Consider the following 13,941-nt stretch of genomic DNA (forward strand, 5'->3'; position numbering starts at 1 on the left):
ACTTCTCTCCTTTAATGCTTTTCCACCAGGCATTTAAAATTTCCTCATATTTTTTCAAATATTATTAATTGTTACATTTCTCTTAATCCAGATATCCCAATATCCAAGTGTTATTGCTTTTCTTTTGCTCATTCCTTTATTTCATCTCTAGTGTACTAAGTTGCCTTTGTGGAGAGGAATTATTTACCTATTAGTCTTTGCTGTTCTTGGATATCTTTGTTCCAGTACTTTCCACATGAACTGAGGAAGACTGTGCCAGCCTTGGCTGTCTATCCAATTTCTCCAGTCTCATAAGCATTCATTAAGAACAGTCATCTATTACAAAATATATATACTGTTTGTTTTCTTCATCAAGAAAGCAAATGGCCAGCTTTCAACATTTTTGTCAATATTAAATGTAAGACAATGTAGTCCCTATATTTTACATAAGAATCCATCTTAGCTATGTCACCTGTAATTCTCCTGTCTGTATGATAGTATTGAGCACCTGATTTTCAGTCTGACTTCCCAGAGGCCTTTTTTCAAACCTATAATACTACATGACCAAGAGGAATGCTAAGGTTTTAGACTTTTGCCCAGGTTATTAGTTACTTGAGCAAAAGTTATGGTCAGTGTTGAATTCATTTTTTTTCAATAACTAGGTAAAGCTGAATGGTAACATAGAAATTGATTTACTTCAAGGTTATAAGAAAACCATCTTCTGTTTTTTCTCCCTGAACAATTTTATACTAATCAAAGATGTGACTATTCACTCATCATTTTACACTGGATCAGGCTAAAGGGGGTATTCTTCTCTCCTATAAAGTTTAGAAGAAATGGAAGAAAAATATAAAAACAGAGAATCAAGACCAGAAGACTTGCAGCTTATTTCAGAACTGAAAGACCTAATTGCAGAGCGGGACCAACTCATAAAGAAATTGATCGTAAGACTTTTGTGCTCTCTTGGTTTAATATCTCAACATATACAAAAGTTAATCTAATTCAAAGTGTTTGAAATGTATTTAAAGAACCAGTCCTGCTAGCATGTTATTCGTGTTCTTTATCACATTACTTCTGTGGTTCTAATAACTCATAATGGTTAAACTAATTAGATACCTAGAAGTTTACAGTCAAGCATAATATCATATTACAAAAACATATTTCGATATGACCTTGATAAGACGTCTCACATCTCCTGTCCTGAATTAAGCCAGCCATGTAAGCCATATAAGAAATAGTTTCCTCTGTGAGGTTTCTAAGCTTCCCAAATTCAGAGCACAACACAACAATCATATGAATCTGATTAGGTCCTGATTCAAAAGCAAGAAGGAATGAGGAGATCAGAAGTCAGCCATACTGAATTTCCCAGTGCATAATCCATTAGGCTAAGCTCACTTTCAGGAACATATAACTGCAACAGAACTGCAAAAATAGAAATTATTTAGATTATTGCATATAATAACATATATAACATTAAGTATAAAATGCAGGTTTTAGAGTTACCAGTTTCTTTTAAAATGTAAACATAAATTTATTTGAGATCAGTTGTAGGCAGATTTGGCCGCTAACATTGAAAACGCATAAAAAGAAGTTTCTATTTTTTCTTCTTTTTAGGAAGACAAAAAGTTCTATCAGCTGGAGCTAGTTAACAGGGAGACTAACTACAACAAAATGTTTAATGCAAGCCCTAATGTTGGTGTTATTAATCCATTGGTCAAGGTATGTTCCATGGACTTCATTGCTAAAGTGAAGAAAAAGAAATCTAAACTTAGGATATTGTAAAAGAAGAAATATAGGTGTGTGTGTCTGTGTGTATACATAAATCACTCTTAAAAAACATGTTCAAAACAAGGAACATAGTTTTCCATTTGTCTCTGTTTTTGTGTAGGTTTGTTTATTTTGTGTTGTTAAGAGATCCATTGATATTGTTGCCCTGGCTTGCTGGACATGTATGACATAAACCAGTTCCTTCTCACAAAACTGCAAAATCAAAATGGAAAAGTGAAACAAAGGCAAGAGAGGGCTGGACTGTAGTGTATAGTGAAAAACAGTGATATCTGCGAACAGTGGTAGATTCCTAATTTTTCTTGGCTATTTTGGAAGGTGCAAAGGCAATTTCACTTTGCAGGTGGTGCTTGGGATGGAAAAGCATTAGAAAGGGAGAGGGAGAGAGGACACTAAAGGAAGAAAATAAAGGTAAAAAAAGGAAGAGTGTGAGAAGGGCATGGAATGAGTCTGAATGGAGAAAGACACAGTAATTCTGGAGAACTGAAGTGACAAAACAGGTATGAACTGTGGGGACAGCAGGAGATAGAAGTCAGACTCTAGCCTTCTCAGTTACTGTTACCGTCTGTACAAGTGACAACACTTCAGCAGCAGCCTTTTCCAGCTCTCTCATCCTGCTGAGTAGCAGCCAGTGAAGGCTACTGTACATGCAGGTGTAGTGCCTCCCTGTCACTTCAAAAGCCAGCATCATTTCTCCATGAGGAACGTGTATAGACTGCAGTAGGGTACCTTAATTTTATGTCTTTTCACCACTTCAGGAGTAAGATTGAGTCCTCTGACATTTCCTTCCTCCTTGTGATAACCCATAGGTTGTTTCACCTGCATGGAAAGGGAAGAGATTTGTCCCAGCTGTAGAGGCAGAAGAACTCAGGAAGGTTCTGAAGCAAAGGGTAACCCAAGGGGCACAACACGAGCAGCTCAGATGCCCGAGAGCTCCAGTGATCAAGGTCCAGGCTCTGTTATCTGAGATCAGGCTGCAATTTAGCTAAACCTCATTGTAGTTTCACATCAGATGAGTGTACTTCCCACTTTTGCACAAACTCTGCTGTAAATTGTCAATATTCCGCTGTGCCTTTCAGCAGCCTAGCAGCTCCCACAGGCTTATATGCAGCTGCCTGACTTTTATGCTAACTGTATAAAAGACCTTAGCTTGGGCCCAGTAGAAACAATACCAGGATGGCTGGATACAATTTGAATGTTTTGTTTTTATATGATAAAGGTTGCTGGAAAATTCTGAAAGTTTGACTGAGCCACTCTTTTTATAAAGATGTGAAATGTAACCATCAAGTATATATGCCTGTGTTTTGTGTGAAATCTGAAGCAATTGGGAAAAGTACATCATCAGATTTCCATGGTGATAATTCATATATTTTTATAATATGCTTCCATCACTTAAAACTGTTTGGACTTTAAAACTGTCTTGTATGCCGAAACATTTTAATCTCTCATTTCATGAGTTGTGGACTATGTTACTTTATTTTGTCAAAGCACATACTGTGTTACTGGAGAATGAATTACAAAGAAACTGAAAAACTCATTCTCTTTTATTTTTTGTGATGAAAAGACAGAACATGAGTTACTACAGGCTTTGCATATTAATTACACCCATTGCAGTATCCATTATGGCTTCTCTAATTTGTGCAATGGATCTGTTTAGTATTACATTGTTACATCTGAAGTTTCTTAATACTTTGCGTGAATTTCATGGAATTATACACACAATTTTGTCTCTCCAGATTTGACTGCTTCGGAAGCATAGATTGTTTTACAGAGAATAAGATAGAAACTGTAGGGTTTTTCTAAGCATTTATGTGGCTAATACACATTTTCCAAAAATGAGCCGCCTGTGGAGCAGAGAGATTTAACTACAGTGTGTTGAACACACCATGTTAATTACAGTGTATATTACCTTGAAGATGTAAAAAGATGGTTTTACATAGTTGGTTACTTTTACCAAATTATTTTTTTCCACCATAATGTTATTTCTTGCTTCTTCAGCTCCTACAGAAGAAGTGAAGTGTGTGGGGCAGTCTTGGTTTAACCCTTAGTTTGACGATCTTTCACTGTAATGCTTATAAGACTTGTTTTTTCTATTATAGCTTTCTCTTAAATCCACAAATGTGTCTCCAATTAGTAGCATTCACATCTGCGAACCCCAAAAAGGTCAAACAATGAAACCAAAGCTAGAAGAGAGAGCTAGAGAAGTACAAACAACAGGACTCACGTCTGCCTCTGTTTGAATTCATGCCCACCCTTGAATAGAGCAGCTCTCCTGTTTCAAGTGGAATTCTGGTGAAAAATGCTCTAGCAAAACAACATGAGATTCCACTTATTTTTCACTTTATTTAGTTCAAATTTGTGTAGTCCACAAGCCCTTGAGAGGTTTTATCCAAGATGCTTTGTTAGGGTTGCATATATGTATTTGAATGAAAGTATTTATTATATATTCAAATAATGCATAATTCAGGAGAACAAGTGAATCCATTAATTCAAAAATCCTATTTTTGGAAATAAGGTTTTTAAAATATTAATGTTTTATTGTGGACGTGGAATATTTGATAGAAGGTAGAAAGTACACATGGTCTCCTGTCACACAGCTGTTTTTAAAAAGCTATCAAATTCTTTGAAGCATCCGTCTACATTGGAATATCTAGAAAGGCAGAGAGAGTAAATACTGATTCCTTTCTATGATGTGTTATGGAGAGTTAAATAGTGATATAAAATTCTTCAGTTTTTGGAGTCGCTTGAAGTACAGGCAGTAGAGCATGGAGCGTTATCAAGAAAAGAAAAATGCTCAGTTGTGCCATCTGGTGCCTAGAAGTGGTAGCTGGATTAGCATCAGAAGACAGCTAAGAGGCCTTTTCCTTGTGCAAGAAAATGAGCTCCTGTACAGTACTCTTTTTGTCTTTAGCAGTATTACTGTAACACTTGCAACTATGAGGGCTTAATTACTGTAAGAGAGATGTAGCTGCTTTTCTAGCTTCCACGTTCCAGTTACCAAAATGTGCCTCAGTGATGGGGTGAAACCTGTTGGAGAGATTCACTTTTTTGTCTCATTGAAATTTGCTGCAGTTACAGTTAACAGCAGACCTGTGTCACTGATACCAAGAAATGATTTAAGTACAAATGAAAAATTGAACAGATTAATTGACAATTTAGTGAAAAATTTCCTATCTCCAATGTCTTAAACAGTGCAAAATGTTACATTGGAAGATCTCATAAAATATACAGAGTGATTATTAAACTAAGTCTCAATAACTTAATCATCTTGATCAGAAATTTGATTTTTCTGCAAAAATTCGTGGTGTTCAGGTCTGATGAAAGCAAACAGTAAAACTACGACTGGAAAAAAAAGAGCCTGATCTGTCCCTATTGCTCTCCTTCATAAAAACCCCAAACCTGCCATCAGGTAAAACTTTTACATTTGCAAATGTCCTCATCTGTCCTGGTGCCAGATGCCTTCCTTACATTTGTTATTTTTAATGCAGCAAAAGAAGAAGAATGATAAATCAGCAAACAGGTTTGTGAGTGTCCCCAATCTAAGTGCTCTGGAATCTAGCGGAGTGGTGGGCAATGGACATCCTAACCGCCTGGAGCCCATTCCTAACTCACCCATCCACGATATTGAGTTCAACAGCAGCAAACCACTACCACAGCCAGTGCCACCCAAAGAGCCCAAGACGTTTTTGAGGTGAGCACTGCCTCACCAGTCTTTTTTTTAATTCTTTTTGCTTTTGCTTATGTCAGGAAAATTTTGCATTCCCATTGAGCTGAACCTCACTTGCTTTATGAACCTTTCAGAGGTACAAGTACTCTGATGGCATTTTTAATTTTTACATTGCATTTGTAACCTCTTTATAGTATTCCTTTTTATTGCAGACCTGATTGAAATGTGAAGTATTCTTTCACTTTTTTATAAGTCTTGAACTTGGAAAACCTCTTTAGAGCCTTTAACAGAATTCATGTGCTTCCAGTTGTTTACATATACGAACAATTGTTTTAAATGTTTGTGTTACTTGCTGATTGTCATTCAGGAATTGCACAGAATTTCTGTTATTCAGTATTATGTGATAATGGTTTTTATGTACGAAAACTATTTTATGTGCTATGTGAATGTTTTACGTTTTTCCCCTTTCCTCACCTAGATCAGATTGTTTCATAGGAGTTACTACTAACCTTACTATAGCAACAGGAAACTTCCATTCTTGGATGCTTAATGCCGAGACTCTAGCAATCAAAACTAGCATTAAAGTCTCAAGTAATTCTCTCACAAAATAATATAGTGAGCTGAATAACTTAAAAATGGATTTTTGGAGCCAGGATTTTAATCTTTTGGCTTTATGTGCTTGCATATTAGATACACTGAAGTGCTGCACTCTTATTTAGTGGGTGCTGAACTCTTACCTCTAAGTTGGCAACAAAGCAATGTGTAATTATCAGTTCCATATATGGTTGTTTACTCTCTTCTTTGGTTTAATGTGAAAAGCCACATGCCTAGCAACTACATTAGTAAAAGGAAACAAATAATAGAATCTAAAACAGATAAGGGAAAACAATCTATTTCAAGAAAACAATCCTTAAAAGAAAACCAAACAAGTGCTGTTGCTCGTTTTTTTTCCTGAGCATGTGATGTGCATGAGTGTGCTCAGATATCTCTTAACATGCATGTGCATGGACTCGTGGACTTTGATGCCAGAGTTTCCATTCCAAATAGTTTTGTGCTCTGTACTATCCAGTAATAGTAGGAATTATTTTTTTACTGATTTTTATTGATAAAGGAACTTAGCTGTGTAGTTGAATTTCAATTATTCTCTCTTGCTCATTTTGTGAGACTTTTAAGTGTTCAAGGGGGAACCAAATCTTGTTTTGCAGTGCGGCAGTTTCTCTTTTCCTGGTATTTTAAACGTGTGCATGAACGACGACACAAGTGATATCTGTGATCAGTGTCAAGTATTAAAACTGTGTATTTCTGTTCAGTTGCCAACCAGTCTTTGTGAGCACATGTCTACAAATATGATGCTCGCATCATATTTCTGAAAATGAACTTTACCACAGGAAAAGGATGCTAAAAGAGGACCTTCTGCAGTCACGCTTTTCCAAGAAAGCCCTTTTTGTTCTTTCTGAAACCTACAGCTATTGATGAGATTTTAAATTGTTTTCCAAAACATTCATTGCCCACCCTGTTAATGTGGCTTCCAAACTGACTTGTCTGTGCTGCTGATGCTCTCCAATGGAGTGGATGATCACAGATTCTATAGGGAGACAGTCATGTCCTGAGGCACACTGATAATTAATCCATGGAAAAACAGACTGTGTTCCTTACTGCATATTCACTGTGATTTGGGTTTTTTTTCTTCCCAACATTTGTACTTTGTGTGTAGTTGTGGGATAATTGTGTTGTGTTTTTTTTTTCCTTTCTGTAACTTTAGCCCTCCTCAGACTGATGCTTCACCAGTGGCTTCACCAGATCCCCAGCGCCAGGAGTGGCTTGCCCGGTACTTCACGTTCTGAGAGACGATTTGTTTTTGTGGCACAGCGTGATGTGGACTGTTTATAAGAGCATGACCTTAAGTAAACCCCCATGTGAACAAGCATTCCTGTAATTTGTCAAACACTGTGAATGAGAAAGTATTTGTCTTTCTGATTTGAAACTGCACTGTATTTCATGTTATATTTGTTGGAATCACTTGACATGGTACTATATAATGTGTGTAATTATAACTATTATTTTTATTTAAAATGGAAGAATCTTTAAACTTTGTAACTACTACATAATAAATTTTGGTAGAACAAACATAACACTTTCCCCCTTTTTCCTATAAATGTGTTTTCTTTGATTTCAGGTAAGGCTTTTCCCCCCAAAAATAACATAATTGCATGGTTACTATAAATACAATTTAAATTGTTAAAGAAAAGTGTATCTCTCTCTCTCTTCCCCAGTTTGGGCAGGATGTTTAATGCATCCCCATTTATATTCTGTTACTTTGTAGCAGTTTAAAAATTGTCTCTTTTTAACACCTAAGAGGAATGTAAAGTAAAGCCAGGGTAGCTGCTAGCTTTCAGAGCAGAGGGATTTGGAGGAGAGATGAAGACAGCCACAATGCAGAAGCTGTTCATTGGGGTGGGGGTTTGACTCCTTAATCTGCTGCTCATGAGACTTTGCCATCTAGTTATAATCAAACATTTTCTCGTTAAGCAGAAACTGTTTCTACAAGTTATGTATTTCTTTTTTGAATATTAACAAAAACAAACGCCTGTCATATTTCGAATAATGTACCAAGTATCTCTGCATAAATTGAAAATCTACATTTGGAGCAAATAGTCCTGCTTTGGATAAAATTCATGTCTGAAATGAAAGGGAAGAAAAAAGAACAAACAAAAAACCACCCAACTTTTTCCCATTTATACATACTACAGATACAGATCTTTGTTAAAACTTAATTACCCTCCCTTGTCTATATTAAAGTTTTTTCTTCTTCTGAAATTGATATATGGCAATGTTTTTTTCAGCTAGTGAGCATGATTCTCCAATCTACACCTTTCATGATGCCAGTTTTACTCAAGAAATGTGCTGCACCATATAGAAAACTAGAACTTACTGTCTTCTTTTTTTTATATAATTTTTTCATTCAAAGATTACCACAAAATAACTCACACTGGTAGTCTCAGGGAGAAAACTGTCTCTTTGTTTTATGAATGTATTTTTAAGCTGAATCTCTTCATCTTTTAAAAGCAGGAAAAAATGTTCAAGTTATTTGAATAAGATTTTAGCATATACAAAGGTCTGAACTTTAATATTTCATCTGAAGCCCTAACTACATTCTTTTTTTGCTATATGCACAAAGGTAAATACCCAGATTAAGATACTTGCTAATTACAAGGAGTTTTATATTTAGTATATGTATAAATGAAAAATTTGTATGTTTTCATATAAACAATATAAAATCTTCTAAATGAACATTTTAAAACTTACTATTTTAAAACTTTATCTTCTAATTCAGCTTGAAAACGCCACTGAAAGCTGTACTCTGGTGATGCTGCCATGGATTAAAGATGTATACAGCATAATTTCTGTAGCTGGTGGACTCAACTGGAGGTATATGGAACTTTTTAATTTTAGAAGAAAGCCATATTGGGCAAAATGTCAGATTTCTTGGCTGTTACCCAAAATAAAATACACTAGCTCGTTTTGTTATAATGCTCTGGAGTGAGTGTTGTGTATTTTTTCTTGCATGCTTTGCAAGGGCTCAGCCTTTTTCTATCATCCTCCATGTCATTTGTACATTTTTACATACGGAATTAATAACAGTAATGTGAAGATGGTAATATCTGCATTTATTTATTCAGTAAAAGGTATGCCCCTTGGTTTTTTACTAGTAATCGCTTGCCTTTCGGAAGCGACTCAGTCACTGTATCTGCCACAGTCAGCAGCTGTTCCATTATTGAATCAGGCTCTAAAGACCAACCAAACAAAGGGAGTCCCAAACCAACCAGAAGTAACTAGGAAAAAAAACTTGATTTTCTCACAAATGTTACAGAGAACTCCGTAAAATGTATTCATAAAAAAAAAAAAAAAAGTTAATATCTGGCATTTGGGATTGGAGCTGGCATTACTGCAATACCATGGTGTTCCTGGTATTTGCAGTATCTGGTATTCTGGAAAACTCAGCTATGCAGAGTTCTGCAGAGCCTCTGTTCACACATGCATTTGCTCTTTCCTGGCTCAACAGACAACTGAGTAAGGAGGTAAAGAATTATCCTGAAGATGCATAGTATGATTTACAATGGTGGGAAAATCTTTTGGCTCTCAGGAGCTCCCTCTCTGCGCTCTGACACATTAAATCTCATTATCAGCACTTGAAGTAACTAATTCCTTTGACCCTTTACATTTATTGAGAAAAAAAAAACAATAAAAGGTCAAAGAGCAAATAGTAAAGAAAAAAATATTTGAACCTTTGCTGTGTTTTCCTGTGGAAGAATGAAGTAACAGGCTATACGCAATACAGGGCAGAGAAACAGGTTGCCCAGAGAAGCTGTGGCTGCCCCATCCCTGGCTGAGTTCAAGGTGAGGCTGGATGGGGCTTTGAACAGCCTGGTCTAGTGGAGGAGGCCCTGCGCAGGGCAGGGGGGTTGGAACCAGGTGATTTTTAAGATCAGTTCCAACCCAAACCAGCCTGTGATTCTATGAAAATGCAGAAGAATCCTTCATTTCAGAAGAACAGCATTGTAATAATCAGTCTGTACTTCAGCATATGTGTACTACATTTACCTGAGGCTGCAAGGAAAACACTAGTCCTATGAGAAGTACTGGCAATAAATTACATGGGTCAATGTTACGGAATTTTTAGCATTCTTATTTTTTCTAAATAATTTTTCACTTCTGCTTTTCTCATGATCTGTTATTTTGGAAGAATAAACTTGGACTATTTTCTAATTGGTTTGAGTAGTTCTACATTTAAAATATCTAAATTAAAATTAAATGTCTTAGATTTGTAAACTTTGATCACTTCAGAGTAAGAATACAGATGTATTATAAAACTGAAGTAAATAGAATAGGTTGTTTTTTTTAGGATATACTTATCACCTTTTCTTCCTAAATGTTTCTGTAATGCTGCAATAATTTTGTTTTCATTCTTAGATTGTAATTTTTTCACTCTTGATGTAGGTGGTCTCTGGACTTTATTGCTCTTTGAGACTAGAAAACTCTTTCCAACAAAGGACCTTTTTGATGAGTTGTACTTCAAAACTGAAAGCAGCCGTTTCTTAGGGAAAAAAATGCTTCTGTTCCTGTAACTGAACATGGAGGGATTTTGAACAACAGCCCATGTTGCAGCACTTGCCTTTCTGGTGTGGCAGCTGAAGAACACGGGGGTTCTTTTCTATAAATTGTTAACAAATACACTGCCTCACTAACCATAGCTAGAAAATCACAATGGTAATTTTGGACTAATGGTCACTCGCTTTTTTTCAAGTTTTAGTCTTACTCTGAAACTCTATTTAAAAACTGTAGGACATAAGGAATTCCTAATGAGTATCAGGAGACTTCACTGTTAATATTAGAAGTCAGACCTGATCATGGTGTCAGAGCAACCCCTTGCTTGTTTAAGGTATAAGTTATATGTGAATTTTGTTACATGATCCCAGTGCTATGTACAGGTAAATGTCACTATTTCTGCATTGAGAAAATGAGACCCCAAGTTTTTCTCCTTTGTGGTAATTTACTTCCTTTAGAAAGGGAATGGCTGAGTCACATCACTTAAGAAAATAGTGATCTTCAACCTCCTCTGCAGTCAACAGACTGCTTCTCTCGTGATTGCATGAAGACTTCAGAGCAGCAACAAATTAAGTGCCTTGGTTGCCTTACATGTAGGTGTGAGGAACCCAGCCAGGAATTTTATTTTTATAATTTTTATTAACCAACATTTGTAAAAATATATCAGCTTTGAAAGATACAACTGACTTTCCTTACAAGAGCTGTGTTGCTTATTTCCTGGTATGTTCAATGTAGTCCAGTACTGTTACTATTCTTCATGGGCAAATGCTAAACCTTTTTTTACTATAATGAAGGCAAATCTCTAATTCATAGTACTGTTGCTCAGCTGATTTTGGGTGTTGGGCATTGTATCAGTTTTACTTAGGTATACATTCCTTGGCAAAAAGCTTTAAATGGAAATATGACTTATTTCCATGTACAGTTACACAGAGAAATCAGCTAATTTACTTTGCAGTGCATTTTGGTCATATAAACACACACATCCATTTCTTTACATATGCTATAGTCATTGGAAGTACCTGTGGGATCCCAGAACAAAACCAGGCAGACAAACTGAACCAGAACTTTTCAGTGACAGACCACTGAACTCCATTTCTCTCAATGTACCAGCCACCCTGACCACAGCATTAGCAGGCAGTTCTCATACTCTCCTAGGACTCTGCCAAATATATAAACGGGGGGAGTCACCCGGAAGGCCCAGATCGCTGCTCGGGTCAGGCTGGGTATCTGTCAGACAGTGGTGAGCAATTGCACTGTGCACCACTGTTGTTTGTGGGGCTTTTTCTGGTTTATACATTTTCTTTAGTTTCCCTTTTCATTATTATTAGTTGTAGCAGCACAGGTAATATTATACCTTACTGTAATTATTAAACTGTTCTTATCTCAACCATGGGGTTTACTATTTTTCTGATTCTCCTCCCCATCCCAGTGTGTGAGGGAGTGTTTGTGAGTGGCTCCCATGGTATTCAGTTGTCAGCAGGTGTTAAACCATGACAGAGGGCATTTGGTTATTCTCTGTGATACCACAACACTCAAATGGATATATGAAAAACGTATTCAAATATACTATCAGAGGTATTGAGAAAATACATGTAGTAATCCAGAAGACAGCTTACTTACACTGAACTCAGTGGGGGCAAAATTCACACTTAACTGGAAGAGCACACACATGCTGCAAAGTAACCAAAGCGAAAAGCAACAGGCATACTTCTGGGGCCACTGGAATCCAGCTCCACTCCATATGCCTGGAACTCAATTTTGAAACAGAATTAATTATTTAAAAGATAAAAATATTTCACATAGTTAAGGCACATCACTGGGTTGTAATACATGCTCAGAGAAAACATACAGATATGAAACTATTCAAAACAACACCACTGTAAATTCCAGACAAAAGCGAAAGCCTCCAGCAAACCCTATTTTCTAGCTACATTAGAAATAAAAATTCCCAAACTCCCCAAGACTTTGCTGTGATCTACCCTCCTGGAGAAGACGGAACTGACTGCTTTGTTAGGCAGCTCGCTTTAAAGAGGCCAAATTTAGATTGAACGGGATCTGTAAATTGCGCAGCGGTTGGTTGCAGGAAGCATCAACAAATAGGAGCTTCGGGTACCTTGGGGCTACCCAGCTGCGCAACACCCGTCTTTCGCAACACCCGCAATCCTGCCGTATTGCACACGGGAGCAGGGTCCCTTTGTAACGGGGGAAGGAGACAGAGACGTTTCGGCAACAAACACCGTGCAGCACCGTTGAAACAAGAACCTTCTGTTCGCGAGCAGCAGATCACCCGAGACACCCCCGTCCCCACGGAGCACCCTACTCCACCCGCAGGGCTCCGCGCTGCTCGGCGGGCAGCCAAGTCCGCCGCCCTCCACCTACTCCCGGGCGTCCGGCCCTCCGCGGTAGCCCGGCGGCAGGGGCCGTCAAGGCACCGGAGGGAAGCGCCACCGCTACCCCACCGGGCCCGGCCCCGCATGCAGGCGGCTCCGCTGCCGCCCCTCCCTCCACTGCCCCGCTCGGGGACCGCCGGGCCCGGGCGTGAAGCGGCGCGTAGGGGGCGGGGACCGAGGCTCTTCTGCTGGGTGAGGAAGCTGCAGCGGGAGCCCGGCTGGAGGATCAGCAGCGTCCCGTGCTGCAGGTACTGAGCGAGAGCAGGACGGCCGCGGAGCCCTGCCTACGTCGGCCTGGGGTAGACTGGGCCGCCGATGCAGGCGCTTGGAGTGCCGCCGCATCCAGCGCTGCCCGGAGGCGGCCCGGGACGCGCCGGGGGCAGCGCTCAGCAGGCGGGCGGGCGGGCGGGAGAGGCAGCGCAATGTCGGCTCGGCCCCACCTCCCTCCCGCGCAGCGCGGGACATTGCCGTTCAAACCTTGCCGTGCTGGTGGCGGCTTGGGTGGGAGCGGGGGGCCTGGCTCCGCGCTGCAGAGCCCCACGCCTGCTACCGCTTGGGGACGGGTGGGGTAAGTCGCTGCAGTGCCCCCAGGCCCGCCTCCGTGCGAGGGGATGGCCGGGCGGTTGCACTTTCTGGCCTGAGGGCAGGGGAGACCCCGCCCGATGCCGCCCTCCCCCGCGCGCCACGGCGGGCGAGCTTGCGGAGCGCGTCACCGCCGCCGGGACGGACTGACGGACTGACTGACGGGGTCAGGCGGCGGGGCGGCGAGGGTGACTGACAGGCGGCGGGAGGAGCTGATTGGCTGGCTGGGACAGACCGGGGCGGAGCGGCTGGTTGGCGGGAGCTGTCTGAGAGCGGCGGCGGCGGCTGTGGCGTGCGCCCGGCGGCCGGTGCGGTCCCGTCGCTCACCCGCCAGCAGGTCGTGAGCGGGCGGCAACGAGGGGCCCCGCGCTGGGCTTTTCCCGAGTGGGACAAACGCAAATTTCCCGTTCGGCTGTGCCCTCAGCACCGGTG

At 39.9% G+C, this 13,941-nt stretch overlaps 1 protein-coding gene across 1 annotated transcript in view; it reads left to right on the plus strand.

The window, feature by feature from the left end:
* FAM184A (family with sequence similarity 184 member A) overlaps positions 1-7,563 on the plus strand; it is a 64,533-nt gene extending 56,970 nt beyond the window's left edge. Inside the window, exons 15-18 of the mRNA XM_057423603.1 lie at positions 806-923; positions 1,594-1,698; positions 5,253-5,455; positions 7,194-7,563. Of these exons, the coding sequence (XP_057279586.1) occupies positions 806-923; positions 1,594-1,698; positions 5,253-5,455; positions 7,194-7,275 (508 nt within the window). The 3' untranslated portion in view covers positions 7,276-7,563. The remainder of the gene's footprint in view (positions 1-805; positions 924-1,593; positions 1,699-5,252; positions 5,456-7,193) is intronic.
* The last annotated feature ends 6,378 nt before the right edge of the window (positions 7,564-13,941 follow it).

Source organism: Pezoporus wallicus, unplaced genomic scaffold (genome assembly GCF_028554395.1).
Source record: "Pezoporus wallicus isolate ANWC-B61680 ecotype Strahan unplaced genomic scaffold, APGP_CSIRO_Pwel_v1 contig_8806, whole genome shotgun sequence".
Taxonomy (NCBI): domain Eukaryota; kingdom Metazoa; phylum Chordata; class Aves; order Psittaciformes; family Psittacidae; genus Pezoporus; species Pezoporus wallicus.